We start from the raw sequence: 20,230 nt of genomic DNA, 5'->3' as shown, positions 1-20,230 counted from the left end.
ACGTATCACAGAAATAGTGGCAGGAAAAAGATTCACGGATGTGTCGGGTGGAAAAAATCAACAACCTACGAGATGGAAGATAAAGGACCTGGGGAGGCTCAGAAGACAGAAATAAAAGGTCATATGGCTACCCCATACGGCACTAGATGACCTTGAATCATACTAAAACATACTCTGTGTGTTCGTTAGTGTTTTAATGTCTTAATATCCTTGATTGAGTAACCATGTGACCTTTCACAATTGAAATTCCTGAGTCTCCCAACCCTTCTTCGGCAACCAATTTTCTGATACATTGTAGAAAGTAATTAAACCATTTGGCGACCAATCTAAAGACATCTGGATGTTTTGCGGACTTAAGTTTATTCCTCTTTGCGAATGGCGTTCAAACGGATTTCCTTCCTTCCGTCATTGTAAAGTGCTGGAAATGCGCATATTGTCACCATAGGTTACGTCTTCCATCCAATTCATTAGCCCGATCTTAATTATATCATTCAAAGAACATTGTAAGCTATTGTAGTATAGTTTATGAAGTGAAATCAACAGGAATATGGCTAACAAGTTGCCGATTTCCTCTTTATTCAGTGATGTTGCAATACTTTTGGCCAGTGTGTGCATGTTCCTAATAATAGCAAAATGTACAATATACAATAATTTGAAATGCAATCTTATCATCAGATAATACCATCTTCAAGAAAGCGTCGCATTATTTGTTTAGGGGTGGGGAAATAATTATGAGCCCTCGACGAGGATTTTAATGGAGGGGCGTGAAACCAAAGCATTTTTTTTTGTACACGTTCATGAGGCGCCTTTTAAATAAAACGTTCTAAAAAGGCTTAGGGAAACAGTACGTAAACGCTAAAATATGCAATTTTTCCTGCTCGATGCACTAGCAATTATACGTAAACCATTTAAGGTTTGCAAATTGGGACCCCAAAAAATTTGGCGTGTACATAGGTGGATTTTTTGGCAAGTCGAACGGGGAAGCAGTTTTTGGCATGCCGGTTTGAAATTTGGGAGAGAGCTCATAATTATTGCACATTCCCTTAAAATACGGCCTTTTGGCACGTGAGTTGTAGGGCAAAATATAAAAAGGAAATTGGCTAAATAATTTTGGCCCTATCATATTGGAGCCAAATGGTGCACTGATTCCCTTTTAGCTTTTGGCTGTGGGTGATATTCGCCCTTGAATCTTGTCCTTTGTTCCAACCCACTCCCCCACGGGAAGGGGCAGAAAGTGTGTAAAGGATGGATCTACGATTACCCTAAGTCATTTGGTTGTAAATACAAGTATTTTACTAGTATGCCGGATAAAAACCTTTTTAAATTGCCTTTGTGAAATTAGTCTGTGGACTTTGAATTTGTTTATAGCAGTTATATCTTTTTTTCATATTTAGCCGAATATCCGGTGAGAAGTGCACGTTTGTTACGTTGTACTTATACTTTTCTGCAAAGCTAGAATTTCCGAATTTCACGCGCTCAACTTAACTGCAACGACTACAATATTTTCGTATTTTCATCTCTTTCTTAGATTTAAATTTGAAGTTTTGCCTCGGAATCTATGCAGATATAGAAATTACATTTAACTGAGCTGGCGCTAAGACAAGCATATGCCATAAGTACTAATAGGATATGTTCGTCTTGCTCTTCTTCTTTTTTCAGTTATATAGTTCTAAATTAAATGTTAATATTCAACTTGTTACCGTGGAAAAATGGAATACTGAGGACCAAATTAGCATAAGCGACAGTATCAAGGAGACCTTACAGAGCTTCCAAGATTTCAACACAAGAATTCTTTCTTCAACATATTCACCTGATAGTGCTTATCTATTGTCGTAAGTTTATTTTTATTATTGCAATATTCGTTGGTATGTAAATAAATTGATAAGGAGGTAAGTAATGGTGTGACGTTTGGGGTACGCCATTGCCATTTTAGCAACACCGTTGTTTAACATCATTATTCAAAAAGTCCGCTCGGTTGTTTGAATACTTTGAATTTGAACTTTGGAATTGAATTCCCTCCGTCAATGTTGGATCCTGTAACATTTCAGCGCATCAAAAATAACGGAAATAAAGGTATAATGCAGTGCAGGTTCCCACCAACATTATACTAATTTTGACCCTTCTTGCAATCTCATACACTTCTAGAATGACCAAAACAAACGATAGTTTCACGTCTTTGAATATATTTTTGTATTCAATTGTTCTTACCACAAGATAATATATAAGTACGGTCTGAAATCCAATTGTGTAATGTATAAATAGATCAACTCTTATCTTGTTTCTCTTACAGAGGCCACTCCTTTACCAATAGTGCCTCATCAAATGGTATTAGTTCTTTTAGGGCCTTGTGCTCGCGACAGGGGTCTGCGGGTGTAATTCAGGTAGGTAATCATCTCTTGTGTGTGTCGTTAAATGCCTGTTCAGCACAACAAAGCGAAATTTTAACGGGGTTAGGAGATATGATACAAGCTTTCTGCAGATCTTCAGACACTCAAATCATAATTTTGACGGGGTTAAGTAGGAGGTGAGGCTGTCAATCGAGTCTACCACTTTTAAGGCAGCTCCAAGTATCATAATGGCAAACGTATATTTTTTCATTTCATGTACAGGTACAAGATGGATTTAATGTGTCTTCTGTATCAACGGTGCTAGCACGCCTCATTGGGATTAGCCTAGGAATGCCTATAGACAGTGACAGTTGTAATTGTCCAAGTGGAGCAGTATGTGTTATGAACAGATTGAATAAACAGTAAGTTGAGGTTGTTTACGTAATTAACATGATTCAGATACCTCAAACAGTCTGGTCCTGGACGAAAACACGTTTCCGATGGAACCCGTCAAAATGAAATAGAGGGCGCTAGCCAAAGATCAGTAAGTTAATGATATTTTACTTTCCAGATGTTAAAAATAATACGTAAGACAATAGCAAAGACAATAATGCGTAACAAATTGCAAAGACAATCGATCTTCGATCGAGAGTAACCGGGAGAGTAACCAAGACCCAAAATGCATTTCAGGTGATACGACCATGCAATGTGTAAGAAATGACCAAAATTGTTTCCTTTGTATAAAAATTATATTTTGTCTGCAAGTACACCCCATGTCTGATTTCAATCATCAATATATGTTGCCAAGAACTGAGAAAATGTGTGAAAAGAAAATGTTTTCTTAAGACGAATTTTTTTTACGTCTCTATAGGACTGGTACATTTATGTGAGACCATAATGGTAATTTTCTTTCATTTTTCAGAATTCCATCTGACTTTTCACTCTGCAGTAAAGATGCCTTCAATTTATTTGTACAAAGTGGCAGAGGATGGTGCTTGAAAGATTTCTCTAATTTGGTAAGTTCAAAAATATGATGACATTTCTTTCTTCAGCGGTCTAGTATTGTCAGAAATTAAGCCTGGGGATCCCCTGGACATGTCGTACACACCCACATCTAAAAATGCCCATTTTAATCACACGGCGGCTCCGAGGTCTTTAACAGCCAAATCCTTTGATGTTTTTATTGGTTTATATTATTTTCTTGTTTATTTGTTTGTTTATTTAGTTTCTTTTCAATATTTGGGTAACTTTGAAGTGAATTTGGACAAATGTAGCAATTTGTATTGAGTTATCTTGCTTTGAGAGAACATAATGTATGTTTGTGAGCTTGGTGTTTCCCAACATGTGTTAAAGTCTACAATAACCTAAGACACTTAGAGCATCAAATTAGCACATGTCTTGTTTTATTTACGCCATTTAAGTAGTTTTTGTATTCATTCACTTATTCTAATAACTTGAAGTGTTAATTATTCAGTGTTTAAAAACTCTAAATCGTTGTGCAATAATAGTTCACAGAAAAATGACTAGTATTCCTTAACGTGTATGTTCATGTTGACAGATATCTAGTTCCCCTCCAATATGCGGAAATGGTATACTCGAAGAAAACGAACAATGTGACTGTGGTTCTAAAGAAGTAAGTGTATCCTTCAGTAATCCTACTGTATCCTCCTGACCCAAACTCCCCCTTGAGAATCAAAATTGTACATCCCTAAAGACCTAGATAGAAAGTTCACATTGAAATGTTAATTTTCACTCGCACCTGTAAGATTGGTGCCTTTGAAAAGAGCGGTACGATTGCACATAGTTACACAGGTGATGAGTGCAGCAATTGCTTAGACCTATTGCTATGGCGATTAATCTTGTTACTCTTGTTACATCACTACTTCTACGAAGAATTCCTAATGACTTGAATTTTAAGTACGATTCATATTACAATAGATTATTGTTTATGGTTTGCTGGTAGTGCGTTGCGAGAATTATTGCTATTTCCACTGTGTCGTGCTATTGTTAATGTGTAATTAAACAATATTCTCCTATAACTGATACTCATTTATGACGTAGAGGGCACCGCGACGTAAGCAACAAGAGCAACATTTTCAATGGTTTTGGGTGTAACTTTGGGTGTAATCTTTTTTCATTCAAATGGTCACCATGGGAACAAATTGCGGGCTGTTAAGACAAACGAGGCATCAAAATTTGCAAAACAAACCTGGGTTTCCTTTTCATGTATAGATTTTGAGTTATTATCTCATAAAGGGGGGGGGGTAATAACTTTTTGGTAGATGAAATGGTGAGAGGAGCTACACCTATGAACTCTAGCCAGGCTAAAAGACTATTATAAATAAGCATGCTGGCCTATATGGGAACAAAAGCAAGGGATATAATTGAATTTAAAGAATAAGAATAGGGAAAAGAAGACCATATCTAACCAATCTTGTGAACAATTTTCCTATCAGCTTTTGCTGTTAGGTCTTCTTGCAGAAATGCATAATTAATGCTTTGACTAGGATATTTGATTTTTCAAAGATAATACAACGTTTAAACTCAAAACAAGTTTGGCCACAACCAATTCTGGTTTTAAAAGGGCATTTCGTGATCCACAGCCTCATCCACCCCCACTTTTATTTTTTAAAGTTGAGATTTTTATACCACTGGAAACCTCTGGCTACATAATGTTTATGTACCAAATATTTTCTTGCAGATTAATTCATTTGGCCAAAATATCGTCAAATTTGAATTTCGTTCTGGTATACCAGAATGAAATTACAACAGTGGCCTATGGAGCAGTGTCATGCACATAATCATACATAACTCGCAAACGCAAAATCGGAATCAACTCAAATTTTGCGAAAAGGGACTGAAAAAATGTCATAAAAAGAGGATGCTAGGATCACGAAATCCTCCTTTAAGCCCTCGATATAAAAGTGACTATCCGTCTATCTTCTACAATTTACAACTAGAGAAACGGTGATTTTCTTTTATAAAATAAATTTCATGCTTGGCAGTGACATTTTCCGGAAAAAATTACCCAATTATCTTTGATCTAATGTTTAAACGTAGAAAAAATACACCGCTTTCACAGTGACCATGTTCAAGTTCATGCTAAAATGGTGGGCTAAATATAAATCCCTTACAGTTCACAAAATCGTTTGTAGCTTTGGCCACTATTGGCATGTGTTTTCAGAGTCAAGGCCACGGGTTGTTTGTTTGATGGCATGTAAACTGTAGTCATTTTTAAGTCAAGTTGAACATTGATGGCGCTATTTATCTTAAATGTTGTTTGCATCTTTACAAGGGATAGGATGTAATGTAAGGACTTATATATTATTTGGCTGAGTTCAATAGCGCCCTCAATTTTCACACAAATGTACAGTTTATAGAATAAAAATTAATTGCAGCAAAAAAGAAACAAGAAAGATGAATAATTCGATAAAGAAACGAAAACTGATGTTAAAAATAACTAAAAAAATTATCTGTATATTAATGTGATAGCTGTTGGTATTGTTTTTGACATTCCACACATTATTTTACCTCACAGCTTTGTGCACAAACGTCATGTTGTAGAAATTGCACATTAATATCAGGAGCACAGTGTAGTGGCGGCCCATGTTGCGATGATAATTGTCAGGTAGGAATAGTTTGATACACTAAATATTTTCAGTTTGGGTTACTGTTTTCGGTTTCGTTTTCACTTTTATTCTAGTCTTTTGTTACTGAAAACTTGGAAGTGTATTTTCGTTTTCGGTTTTGTAAGTTATGTATACTTCCTGACATGAAAACTTAATTAAAGCCATATTATAACATTTGCTGAGAAGAACGCCCTCAAAAAAAATTTAATTCAGGTTTTTACACGATTGTAATGTACTTTAGTAAACAAAGATTCTGTGCAAAAATCATGACTTTAGGTGCTGTAGTTTTGTCAAAATCCGTGATTTTGAATAAACCGCCGGAACCGTCGTTTTATTATTACGATAGAAATATTAGTCGAACGCGTATGTTGTTCATAGGCTCAGTACTACGTACACGGCGTACGGGACACACACACACACACACGCCAGAGGATCGTACTGTATTACAACCGCCGGAGTAACATGCATTGGCGTAAGTAGTCAATTCCACTTTCTTTGCTTTACCTCACTTGTTCAGCTCAATATTAAAAGGGGACATATCTGACAGTAAAAGCTAACATTTTATGGAAAATAAATACTAATCTATTTTTAAAGAAATGTTATAATATGGCTTTAAAGGGAGGGAGTCGGTAGTTTCAAACCGAAACTCATGGATATAAGACTCTCTATGGGGATCATACTGATAAAGTTTGCTACCGTTGCGGAGGAGAGAGGGCGAGCTAGAGAGAGGAGAGGAGCGAAAGACAGAGAGCCCAGGGTACATACTTGCTGTCGATGCACGACGGCCCGGGGTCGTGTGTACCGGCAGTCTATAATATTAAGAAATTTTACCAACTGTACAATGTATTTTTTTTTGCGTCAGCCTATTTTGGGGAATTAAATTTAACTTGCTGGCTGGATGTGATCGGGCAATGCAATAGCAATTCGGTTCAAAGTAGATATCAACAAAACAATAACAGCTTTGAAAACATTCCAATGCCCAGTTGGTAATGGTGTCTCCAACGGACAAGGTACAAGATCACAAGAGGATACCTAGAATATATAAAAATAGAAAGATTCGAGCCAGGTATACCAACTTGGTGTGGGGAACAAGACAAAGACAAGATAAGAACGTAGTATGTAAATCATGGTGGTGTACACTAACACTGCACTAGTGAAAATCCAAAACCACAGGGATAGTAGACAAAAGTAAAACAAAAATACAACCGACGTTTCGAGCAGGCAAACTGCCCCTTTTTGTTTACTTTTGACTAATATCCCTGTGGCTTAGGATTTTCACTAGTGCAGTGTCAGTGTATACCACCATGGCTTATATACTGCATTAGTTTTTATCTTGTCTTTGTCTTTTTCCCCACATCAAGTTGGTATACTTGGCTCGAATCTTTCTTTTCCAATGTCCTGGTAATACTTGATTGTTTATCGTATGATTCTTAAGATTTGGGTAACATTTAGATTGCAATTGATTTCCGATAATACAACACATCAAAGTCTACTAGTAATCTCTCGAATAATATATGAGATTTTTTTATAAGGGTCAGTAGAACTCTATCCGAAAAAAGAACCGATGTGACAATAATCAGACTTTAATTTGTTCAAACTTCTGCACATTCGGCTTGCTGTCACGGATAACGATGTTTTCTATTTTGACAGTAACTGTTGATATTCAATCATTGAGAGTGTTTTCTTCAATATTCAAATATCACTGCGCTCTAAATTTGCAACGGATAATGTAGTTGTGACAAATGGTTGAACCGATTGTTGCACTGTCTTGATGCTACGTACTTTGTATAAATCTGTGAACATATAGTGTCTATATTACAATATAAATCCAATTAAGCAGCCCTAAGTGTCAATTGTCTTTTGGAAAAGGACTCGTAATTGGTAAAAGTAATTTCTTGGCTATTTATACTGCACTAACACATAATTGTCCCGAAAATACAAACGCATACTTTCGGGACAACTATTTAATATATTTACAAAGTGCACTTTGTCACGAAAATACTTGGTGTAATTTGTATAAATTGTCTTCTAACAATCACGAGCCCTTTACCAAAAGACTAATTTTTACACATGTGGCCATTTAATGGTAATTATATCATATAAGCACTGCATGTACACATGTTTATTCAAAGTACGCAGCATCAAGAGAGTGCAACAAACGGTTCAACTATTTGTTCACAGCTACATTAACCGTTGTAGAATTTAGAGTGTGGCTATGTTTACCCTTGATTATAAAATAATGATTACATGATTTGTATGCATTATTACAGTTTCTAGGTACACGAAGAATGTGTCGGAAAGCTGATGGTGAATGTGACATTCCAGAATTTTGCACAGGGAAAAGTTCACAGGTAATGTATTATTCTGATGCAAAAATATATATTGCCCAAACTAATATTATCCATACTTTCTCTAGTTGATTAAGCACTATTTTAATATGATGAAATCAATCGGTTTTTAACCAATGAAGAAATTATCCTGATTTATTTCCTCCTTTTTTCCATGCAGTGTCCCAAGAATATAATTCTATTAGACGGCCAGTCTTGTAACAATAAAAAGGTAAGCGTTTCTTTGCGAGGTCATCCTATCCTTTATTTGCACAAATTATGATTCGCACTTCTGTTATTGGTCGTCCTGTGTTAGCCTCTTCGATATTTGGAAAAACAAAATGTTTTTTTGCTTTTGAGGAAATTTTTATATTATTTTGTAAGTTAAGAGATGAACGTGACGGTTATAAATGAGGTTAATAACTTTTGCATTTGTAATATGTCAGACGTGTAAAATCTAAATGTTTTGCTTTGGACCTCGGAATATCTATAGGGGCAACGCCCCCGGGATATTCCTCAGTTCAGAAGGCATTAGATTTTTCACAATGTCCTCCAAATAACCGATGCATAGTTATTAACCTCTAAATAAATAAATCAATAATAGTTTGTCCTATCTAGGACATCTCAAGGCGGCAAAATAGGCCAACATATTTTGTACCATTAACTTGGTTAGGAAACATATTGACCTATTTTGCCGCGTTGCCTAGGTATCCTAGCATCATATAATGCAACGTATTCTTTATTATAATAAATTGTTCTATCAAAACGAACATTTTGATACCCGTTCCGTCCAAATTTGAGTAGTTTTACGTTGTTGACCCTTGTGGATGTTAACATTTGACCTTTGGCTTTTTGGTAATAACTTAAGAATGGTGCACCCTAGATAAATCAAACTATGCATTTTCCGAATCTTTATGACATGACTAGAGGAATACATTGGAATACATTTTTAACATGATTAAAGCAAGTTTGTAGGTTGACCCCCTACATAGTACATTGACCTATAGCATTGCCGGGTTACGCAAAGTCTAACATCGCTTTTTGTAAGGTCTTATGGTCTACTCAACAACTGTAAAGAGTAACTTAGGGGACATTTCATGCACACTGGATCACTTTCAGGAAATGGTCTACCTGTACAAATCGACCGTCCGTCCCAGCAAACACAAACATGTTTTTAAAGCGGTATAAACGTGTTATAAACGCATTTTTGAACGTGTTATTACCATTTACTAACTTATGTCGGGCGATATAAAGGTCATGAAAGCACTTTTTAAAACGTTTTATATGTAAAAAACACTTCAACAACATTTAAAAATGTTCTCAACATTTTATTGCAAAATACTGCTTGACAAACATTTCGCAAAATATTTTATTAACAGAATGTTTTGTATGAAGTGTTCAAGAAAAATATTCTGAATGTTATTAAAATGTTCAGTACCCTTTATTTAACCCTACATTTAAATGTTTTCTGTAAAGTGTTTTGTGTTTGCTGGGTTTTGTGCTCTATATCTTCTTAATTATAGGGCTTATGCCATACGTACCCAAACTATTACATTGTTGGGGCCCATGGGACCTGACAAACAATATTTCATATATTAGAAATTCACACAATGTGCTTCGCAAATCTGAATTTCGATAGTACCATATTGATGCCAACATAATCTTAGCGTTTCCATAAGCTTTCCTAAAAGCTTTCCAATAATTATACGGCTTTTGCCTTCCAGGGTGTCTGCGTATCAAATTCTTGTCTTCTAAGATCGTCGCAGTGCACATATTTATGGGGCAAAGGTATGTATTACAATATTGAACAGAAAAATCTTCCTGAAGAGACAACCATGCAGTTTGTTTGTGCTGCAACCATAAAGAGAGGACATTTACACAGTTGTCTAATGCAACATTTAAATTAACATGAAAGAACAATAAGAGTACAACCAGTGTGCTAGAAAAAATACAATGTGCGTGTAAGTAACATAAGCGCCAAGAAGTAAAGATATAAGCAATTGAATAGACGAAGGTCCCGTTTTAAAAGTGACAAACTGACCTATACAAGGCACAAAAAGATTCCAACAAGCTCAATAAAGAGACAACACAGTTTCGTCAATGAAGCTTTATTTGAAGCAAACTGTGTAGACTCTCATTCATCTGGGTATGTTGAAATTAAGATTTAATTAAGAATTAATTAAAGATTTAATGAAATTAGGATTTAATTAAGACCGGAAGTGTCCGGTACTCAAGGTCATTTGTATCACAACCCAGCTGAAGACTGAAGGTTTCAGTCGCAACGTCGGTTCGTCCGGTCAAAATAGGTATGTCTGGTTGACCAAATCTAAATTAAATCTTAATTTATTTGAAGCAGTTTTTATTTAAGTTTTTACTTCTCTGTACTTTTCAAAACTTTCAAAAACCTTTATTTGTCAGCTCTTTTGCATGCACAAATTAGCCATTCACCAACTCTCAAAGCGGATGTCTAGTCCATGGAGTTTTTAATATGCCAGTTTGTCACCTTCGTCTAATCAAATGCTTGTAACTTTGCTCTTTGAAGTTACATTGGATTCAATGGGGTATCATAATGTACTGGATTAGATAGTACACCTGTTTAAAAAAAATACCCCAATATGGTTCAGTTTGAAATTGTAAGGTACTTACTTACTAAGTGTAAGGATACTTTTTTGGTGCAGTATAGTATGATCGCGAAGCTTTATTGAAAACCAAATACTTCCTATGTTTTCTCAATATCTGTTACGTATCTTCCATTAAAAATCATAATTATTAGACAAAACTGATGTATAAGTGAAAGTAATCAATGTGTGTATCTCTTGTGTTTCAATAGGTGCTGAAGAATCGGACATCACCTGCTATCCCGAAGTGAAAAATAACAGCAACTCACGGTAATTGATAGTTTACCTTTGTATTCATGCTATTCTTAATTACAGAGAAAGGAAATGCCAAAGTCAGCATTTAGGTTTAATTATTTGCTAATCACTATTCCAACAGATTAGTAAAGAAATTAATTACCTTTTAACGCCTTGTTGCACCAACATCATTTCAACGAAACCGTATCCAATGTACGAGCTACCAAAGCCACCGAAAGTAATGTGATTTGACCAGTGGTATGTGTAATATTCTAAAATAACGTCCTTTTCTTTTCCCAGGTTCTGTCAACATATTTACTGTGACGTCACGTCAGCGTCTGAAGATCAAGTTGTTATAGAAAATGCAAATATATCCGTAATTGATGATCGACCTATATGCAGGTTAGGCATAATCTATATAAAATTGGAAGCATACAAGCTCGCGAGAAATTGTGGATTTTGTAAACTTGCCAAATCTTCATAGCAGCAAAGTTTACTAATCATCCAATTTCTCCTTTTTATTATCAATTATCAATACATAATAGACATGAAACAGCAAGTCCACGTATATTGGGCGTGTCCTGCTTCTCACAAAATCTAAAGCACGTCTTATATTAACTTAGGATTAAAAAAAGAACCATAATGCATGCATCGCCAAGGTGAATTTCGGAAAAAGCATTTATACATCTATCAGAATTGTTAATACTGAATTTGTTAAACTGCAAATCTAGTTTTCTACAATCGATTGTCATCTTGCTTAACTCTTTCAACCTGATACACATTAAATATATTATCTGTTTTATGCGTTTATTCCAGGGCAGCAAGTGTTGTTCTTCCAGATGGAACGGATCTTGGCCTTGTGTTTGAAGGAAGTAGTTGTGACACAGGAAGTGGTACATGTTCTGACAGACATTGTATAGAATCAACACTCGCTTTACCTGGTACTTGCCCAGGCATCTCAGCCGATGGTTACTGCTCTTCAAACGGGGTAAAATTAATCACAAGTCTAATGGCGATTCTATCAAGGGGTTTACAACCGGTTCAAGGGCATTTCGTGATCCACAGCCTCATCTCCCCCCCCCCACTTTTCTCCAAAAAAGTTGAGATTTTTATATCATTGGAAACCTCTGGCTACATAATGTTTATGTACAAAAAATTTCTTGCAGATGAATTCGTTTAGCAAAGATATCGTGAAATTTGAATTTCGTTCTGGTATACCAGAACGAAATTATAACACATTGTCTATGGAGCAGTATAATACAAATAATCATGCATAACTCGCAAACGCAAAATCGGAATCAACTGAAATTGTGGGAATAAGCTTTTTTCGTGGATATGTACTGAAAAATGTCATAAAAAGAGGATGCTAGGATCACGAAATACTCCTTTAAGATCCACATACGAACGTATGGAACTTGATCGGGCGATTACGCAACGTATCATGTGTCTAGTAAATGCAAATGTGTATCCCATCTATGATCCACGGTGCATTGGTTTTATTAGGATCGAGATGCACCTGTATTGAAGCTCCATGTATCATATCATCCATCAATCATAGTCTATGCCTTTGGGGATATGTAAGCATCAAATTTGCCTTCCCATAGTAAAGTAGCACTTTGTCTATTCAACTATCACAAAGCATGCAGAATATTCAGACACTAACATCAGAACAATGAACTGGTATCATTATAGTATTCCAATACCTGAAATAGCTTGCCTGTATGGGTTACGCCTGGCAATAACTTTCAATATATATTACAGTATTTGTGACAAATTGATTCATTGTAGCAACATAATACATATAGATTCTCATATAATGGAAACGCCCTCTATTTCAGATATGCAATAGCCAGTTTTCGTGCGTCTGCTCATGTGGATGGACAGGGATATCATGCAATGAATCAAAAACAAACGAAGGCAGTACAATAGATATGTTAACAGGATCTGCATGTCCGCCACTTTCTACTACAAACAAACCAAAAGGGAGACAGACGGTGACCAAGATTTTTGAACCTGATCCTCCTCCACCACCAGGTAATGCAATTCAATTCATTCAATTTTATTCATTACAAATAAAAACATATATTACATATATAAAGATTTATGAATACAAATTTATAATTAACATTTACACTAATAAATATATAAATAATTACATGCATTTAAGAATAAGATTACATTACATTGAGAATTCAACATTCATTCAAAAATTGGACAAGAGAATATCTTAATAACGTCAAGGATAGCCAAAAGTCTAATATTAGACCCATGCGCACGATATACCAAGACCAGCAAGCGTGACCAAATCCTCAAGCCATTGAAAAGGAAAGGAACTCTTTAGATAAATATCATCAAATTGAAGTATTAATTGAAAGCAAAATTATTACACATGAGGGGGGGGTCCGAATTTGTAATATGTTATCAAAACAACATTTTGAAAGTGTTTGCCGACGGAAACAATATTTATCGACGGAAACGGTTAAAATTTAATTAAAAAGTTGAACAAAATAGACAATTTTGCTACACAGTCTCGCGTTGTTTACCGAATTCAAATGTACAGGAAGACCACCTGCTATCTTCGAGACTTACTGTGTACAAGCTGTTAAGACAGCGCGGAGATGGTCACATGCGTATTTATAAATACATATATAGTCGAAGCATACTGTTAGAAAAGACTTGCTTCTATTGAGGAAACAAGAATTTGAACAAAAAAGTATTGTTATTACTATTTCAGCGGAAACATCGAAGGACCCAGCGACATTCATGAGCAGTGCCATCATCGGCGGGTCAGTTGCGATCATATTTGTTGTAGCTGTTGTCTTTGGTGCAACTTCAATAGGTTTCAGGTAAATAACACTCACTTGATCAATATTTTCCATCTTCTTATATCTTATAAATGACATTGTTCGCTTTTGCTGCGATACAGGTTGTAACAATATAAAACTACAATTATAAATAGTATTAAACAAACATGTCACTTTAAAATTGCATTAAAAACTAGCAAAACTTTGTTAGGCAAGATATTACTGATTCCACATTATAACATTTAATGCTATGACACCTTTTATTTTTTCTGAAAGCCAACATTGCAATAATTGTATAATTATTTCTTGTTACAGTCTGTAAACAAATGACATCGGGTATCATTCTATACTGGGCAACAAAAGCATCTTTACACTTAAAATACTAAAACAAAATAATATTGCAAAGATCGTCGTCAATAGCCGAAAAATGTTGTTATTCGTATTTTGATACCTCATTTGGCACGATGCTACTTTATTCCCAAAATTTATACTCATTTGAATGACAAAAGGCAGAGTTTCGAAAATGTTTTATTGACATCATTCACACGTCGAGTTAGTTTAATACATACGAGTGTAGTTACATATGTTTTCTACTTTATTACCTTCTTTACGATTTTTACTTCTGCCCTTACAGAGTAAAACGGAGTAGAATGAGGTATGTACAATCAAGCTTTTTCAATACATCTGAAAATACTTTGTGCCATCTTGTATTGTTTTCATTGTTTTGTCATTTCTCATATTCCTTGTTAGTCATCGGGCAGCATTTATACCTACATTATTGATTCATTCGTAGCAAAAAAATACTGGACAGAGATATTATATTAGAGAGTTCGTGAAATGAAGTTTGAACGGCAACTTCAGAAATATCGATTGGATTTCTTGTTCAAGTTAACTTCAACGGGAACGTCAGATTGGTTACTGCACCAACAGTGTCTTGTCGCTTACGCTTGGGAAATTTGAATCAATGGGCGATCAAATTAAGGGAATGTGTAAGAGCTTAAAAGCCACTGCATCAAAATTCCTCCCAATTGTTTGGTCAAGTGGGTAATTAGTCACACGTCAAGACAAGAACTCTACCTAAGGCGATTTGTTGAATAAACATGAATTAACTCGCTATACTTCTCAACAAGGATTATGTCGGGACCCAGTAATCTCCTTATCATATTATTTTTAAACAAGCTATACGTTTCAATTAATATTCTTAGTTATATGCTTATATTATTTAATAAAGTCTCTTTATTCAAGTTAAGGTTGGCTTTATCAATTTCATAATGCCATTTTACAACACAAAGCGTAATGAAACATCAATTCTTTCTCCCCTTCCCTGTCTATTTCCCAACCCTCCCTTCCCATATTCCCCCTCCCTCTCCCCTCCAGCTATCCTCGCTCTCTCAAACTTTACCGCTCCTATAATAGCCCACTCACACTACAGTTTTCCCCTCCCAGTGGTGTTGTCAAGGTTTGTCTTTTAGGAGGGCATGGGGGAGGCGACTTTCAATGGGAAAGATTATTGACAAAAATGGGTGAAAAAGCCTAAAAATGTAAAGTATCATCCAACAGGGGGAGGGTCACGTATGTGTGGACAAGATGTCCCGCCACTGCAATTCCCTCTCCATTTCTAATGCTCTCCCTCTCTTCCTCTGCTATACTTTTCCAACCTCTTCCAGAAGTATGCTACACTGCTCGCTCCAGTGGAAAAAATAAGCCATTTATACGGGAACTTAATCCCATTGCCGTTGAAGTTTTCACAGAAAGCGATTTCGTAAACTGATTTTTACGTCATCAAACTTGACGTTTGGAACAAAAAATATTTTAACCTAATTTACTCACTAATTTTCAACTACCAAACCAAACATGCCAAATTATATTTCCAATAATTGGTATTTTAACTAGATAATACATAACAAGTAATTTTGAAGTCAATGAGGAAATGTGGAAACTATTGTTCTTAAATTGACGTATTTACGTTCATAATTTATTGCTCACTATAGATTTTCGCGTTCACTTCGACTTCTACAAGTTCTAGAGACTTTCATGGCAGAGTGGTTGTGAAGAGATAATCCTCTATAATCTTCTGGTCGTTGAAGTTTGTGCTTTGCAAGCTCTCTATTAATCTTTTAACATCTATTAATTTGGTCTCTCATTATCTCGATTTCTGTCATTATGTTTACTAAATAATGTCTTCATTTTCTGATCTTTGGTATTTATTAATGCAATCAGACGAATGCACAGACTTAATGTGTTAAGGTAAGTAGCAACGTGGTTTGTTATGTGATTTTGATTAACATTTTGCTCTATTAAAAATATTATGATAATACTTCGCCACTCATATCAAAATACCTCAACGGTGACGGTTATTGTTCATGCAATCACTCCCTCCCACATGTTATCCAAATGAGTGTTTTTGAGCAAAAACTAAAAAACCGTAAGACCTATGGAAATATAAATGCAGTTATTGGCTTCCTTAACTCATTCCTTGTAAGACCAATGTATTAATATTAAGAAGTTATGTTTTAGTTAAATGGCTAAAACTGGACAAATATAGCTCCTGTCAGTACATTCGCCTTAAGGGGTGGGGTACTGTTAAATATCAAAAATGAACGTTTGGACAGTATTTATTGTGGGACATTAGAGCACATCAGACATATCGAATTGCATTCTGAATACGAAGAATGTCCTTTTTTGAAATTTGCAATGTAATGCACATTTTATGGCAAATGATTAAAAATTGATATTTTTGATATTTAACAGTAAACTTTATAAATCTGATGATTTATACTTACAGTGTATGTAGGTGGGATGAAAAGCCGACGATCAATTGAAAATTTTGACCTTTCGTATTGAAGATATGGATTTTTTCCCCAAAACACACAAAGGTCTTTTGGGGGGAAAAATCCATATCTTCAATATGAAAGATCCAAATTTTCAATTGATCATCGACTTTTCCTCCCAGCTACATACACTTTAAGAATATTTCATTAGATTTATAAAATTTACTTCGAGGAATGTTATATATAAAAAATGTGAAAATATCAAATTTTAATAATTTGTCATAAAATTTGTATTATTTCGTGAATTTCAAAAAATGTAAATTATTTGATATCAGAAATACATTCTTCGTATTCAGAATGCAATTTGATATTACTGATGTGCTCTCATGTCCCACAAAAAATACTGTCGAAACGCTCAAAACATTCCAGATCCCTTAATGTAACATGCAATTTACATCAAATCTGGAAATTTGTGCGCGCTTCACTCGCTTTTGAACAAATTTAACATTTTCAATTGTCAATGACACCCAATTGTTAGGTTAGCGGTGCCACACCGAATGACACCCTTCTTTAGAAAAAAAGTTCTACACCTATGGAGGTTTGAATAAAGCAAATGGGATCTTTGGAGATACAATTTAAACACAAATATGGGTCTTTTAGCGACAAGTAATGGTCTTCGGAGGCAGCGGACTCAAAATAATAGTAGATGGAAGTTTTGATGGCACTCGACGCGTGCCATGCTATATGTTTTGCAGACTTAAGTATGTTAAGAGAATAATCAAAACAATTTATGTCGAGATAATTATAACCCCATAATTTGGAAATTTAAAAAAGAAGTAATCACAACATGTTTTGGTAATGTATAATATATATATTATCTGTTAATGAATAATAAATGTGTGTATATTTCCAGTATCTTCCAACCAACACCGAAACAAAAGCAGAAATTAAATAAGATGGAAAATGATAGAATAATGAAAACCAAAAGACTTAAAGATAGACTAGATGCCCAAAAGAAAGCCAGAAAAACTGGGATAGTGAAAGGACCTAGTGGCGGTGCATGCTGTACAGACGGAAGGTAAATATGCCAAAGTTGTTTATTTATTGTTAATATTAAAAATATAACCTATGACACATAATAATATGCTCAGCTTAAACATTTATTAGGGTTTGATTTACATATCGTCGCAGGGCGGGAAAAACCTCACATGTAATTAAAAAGGTCAAATGCAAAACCTCATATGAAAAAAGTGGGCCCCAATTACAAAATCTCATGTGTGCAATTTTGCTCAAATTCTATTTTTGTGTGTCAACTTAAAGAAAATGTCCCAACACACCTTCTGGTGCGTCCCCTTAACAGCAGCTTAACAGCAACACCATGTTCTATCTAAATCCTGTTAATTTTTAACCATTGTTTGCGTCTCACCCAAAATGGCAAAATCGTTACATTATGAGGTTTTGTAATTGGGACCACCTTTTACTTATGAGGTTTTGCATTTGACCTTTGGAATTACATAATTTTATAAGTTTGAATAAATTTGAATAAACTTGTCTATACTACTTAGCATATTTGAATAATTCAATTTCGATAATAATAATAATTAATAAGTGGGATTTATATGGCGCACCTTACATTGAAAACACAACCACAAGGCGCTTACAAAAGAAAAACCAAGATAAAGAAGAATATTTGTAAAAACTACATAAAATGCATATAAGTACGTACTCATAAATGATGTGGTATTAAGCTAATTGCGTCGTGATCATCGCATACAGACAAGTGTAGATATATAACTATTACCTTTTGTTTAATTGTGGTGTCATATACCTTTTTGCCATGTAAATCCGTTAAACTTGGCTGCAAACACTCGGCTAATCGCGCAGGTCACTGCACTGGCTACTTAGGCACGGTTCGTAGTGATTTGGTATTCGTCAGTAAGCGATAATTATGACGATTTTTACTGGTATTAGGAATTCTGTTTATTAACAGGTTACCAAAAAAAGACAGAACAACAGAGCGATTATTAATAGACATGGAAACTGAATATAGACCCGTATCCAGAGTGAGTAAGAACATTTATGCTGTCTACCTTAGAACAGTAGAAAAAAAAGTTGATTTTAAATTTTGTTAACATTGCCAGTCACTTTAAACAATTAAATATGAAAATGTCTTTAACTTTGATCGTAATTTGATATTACTCTCAAGTTTTTCGTTTATTGTATTAAATTTCCCATTGTCTTTATTTTAAGTGGCTTTAGGTAGTGTACAAAAGCAAATAAATTTTTCATAATGTTTTAATCCAATTTATAATTTACCCCATATATTCACAGTCGTACATGGCCCATTGTCAAATGTAAATATAAGGCCAGATTGTTGCTGAAGTAGCCTGACTCAAGACAAAGACGTGGTATACTGATAACCCTCTTCATGGACCCATAGATCATAGGTTTGGACCCGGGGACCCAAAAGACGCCCAGAAAGGAACCCATGAGGGACATGCTGTTTTTCAGCAACTAAAACAGGTGTCAAGACTTGCTTTAAATTCCATCAAAGGTGATTTCATTCTATTTGCTCCAAAAATTAAAACGTCGTTAATTATTTTTGTCTTCTTTGTTTCCTAAACAGGCCAGCAATGAAACGGTCATGTGATCTAAGTGAGGAAACAGCCAATGCACAAGCAGTATACTATATTAGCTACGGATTTACGAAAATATTTTTTCACATTGTTATTCGCTCGCCAAACATTATGCAGCATTTACGAAGATTGGTTTGTTTGATATTGCCTTTTACATCATTTCTATTTATTATCGCAACTTACAATATATATATTTTACTAGCCCAGTGTGGCATTTTATATTTTTGCAGTAATGTTCTTGATTTTTATCAATTTTGTTTTAAAAGCTTATTATAAAGAAGTAATTTAACTCGCATGTTGCCTATTATTTGTACTTGAAAATTGGGTGAATTGATATGTTAGGGTGGTTATACTCTATGTTCCCCATTCCCTATTTGCGTGTATACATACTGGGTATTTAAGTATTTTGTATATTCAGCTTATTTCTGAACTGGCAACTATTAACCAGTTTTATTGTTTAAAACAATAATACAGGTAGTAAAGTAAGAAATGAAAACTGGAAGGAGTGCAAGAACCGCTTTGGTACATTAAAGTGCTCATACTGAGCACCTTAGTAGCACTACATATAGGTTTTCCGAATTAAGTGCAATATATGACTATTTTAAATACATTATATTAGTATCCAGTTTATTCCGTTTAATATTGTATCCCATATTTTCCCTCCGTATCCAATCCCTCTATACGTGGATATATTAACCTTGAGGCAAAATTAAAAACGATATGCAAAAACCTCACTTTTACCTGATCTACTGTGGTCATGGTGTTAGACTATAATTATATGCTAAAGCGCTCAATATGAGCACTTTTAGACCAGCTGTACGTGCTTAATATTGTCATTTTAGTACGCAGATTGTGTTGTGTTTTTGGTACCAAAAAGGTTCTCA

General features: G+C 34.9%; 1 protein-coding gene across 2 annotated transcripts in view; it reads left to right on the top strand.

Annotated features, from left to right (window-relative positions):
- Positions 1-19,855, top strand: part of LOC140151169 (zinc metalloproteinase-disintegrin-like batroxstatin-1) — a 100,683-nt gene extending 80,828 nt beyond the window's left edge. The window contains exons 5-23 of one of the 2 annotated variants that reach the window (XM_072173390.1): positions 1,660-1,832; positions 2,291-2,381; positions 2,610-2,749; positions 3,250-3,343; positions 3,886-3,960; positions 5,866-5,955; positions 8,227-8,307; positions 8,465-8,515; positions 10,008-10,071; positions 11,114-11,171; positions 11,436-11,537; positions 11,952-12,123; positions 12,974-13,169; positions 13,870-13,981; positions 14,574-14,594; positions 16,160-16,186; positions 17,624-17,788; positions 18,701-18,773; positions 19,337-19,855. In XM_072173390.1, coding sequence (XP_072029491.1) covers positions 1,660-1,832; positions 2,291-2,381; positions 2,610-2,749; positions 3,250-3,343; positions 3,886-3,960; positions 5,866-5,955; positions 8,227-8,307; positions 8,465-8,515; positions 10,008-10,071; positions 11,114-11,171; positions 11,436-11,537; positions 11,952-12,123; positions 12,974-13,169; positions 13,870-13,981; positions 14,574-14,594; positions 16,160-16,186; positions 17,624-17,788; positions 18,701-18,773; positions 19,337-19,360 — 1,809 coding nt within the window. In that variant the 3' untranslated portion in view covers positions 19,361-19,855. The remainder of the gene's footprint in view (positions 1-1,659; positions 1,833-2,290; positions 2,382-2,609; positions 2,750-3,249; positions 3,344-3,885; positions 3,961-5,865; positions 5,956-8,226; positions 8,308-8,464; positions 8,516-10,007; positions 10,072-11,113; positions 11,172-11,435; positions 11,538-11,951; positions 12,124-12,973; positions 13,170-13,869; positions 13,982-14,573; positions 14,595-16,159; positions 16,187-17,623; positions 17,789-18,700; positions 18,774-19,336) is intronic. The other variant, XM_072173391.1, reaches the window with a different exon arrangement.
- The last annotated feature ends 375 nt before the right edge of the window (positions 19,856-20,230 follow it).

This window comes from Amphiura filiformis, chromosome 4 (assembly GCF_039555335.1).
Source record: "Amphiura filiformis chromosome 4, Afil_fr2py, whole genome shotgun sequence".
In the NCBI taxonomy this organism is placed as follows: domain Eukaryota; kingdom Metazoa; phylum Echinodermata; class Ophiuroidea; order Amphilepidida; family Amphiuridae; genus Amphiura; species Amphiura filiformis.
This window is presented reverse-complemented; position numbering and strand designations above follow the sequence as displayed.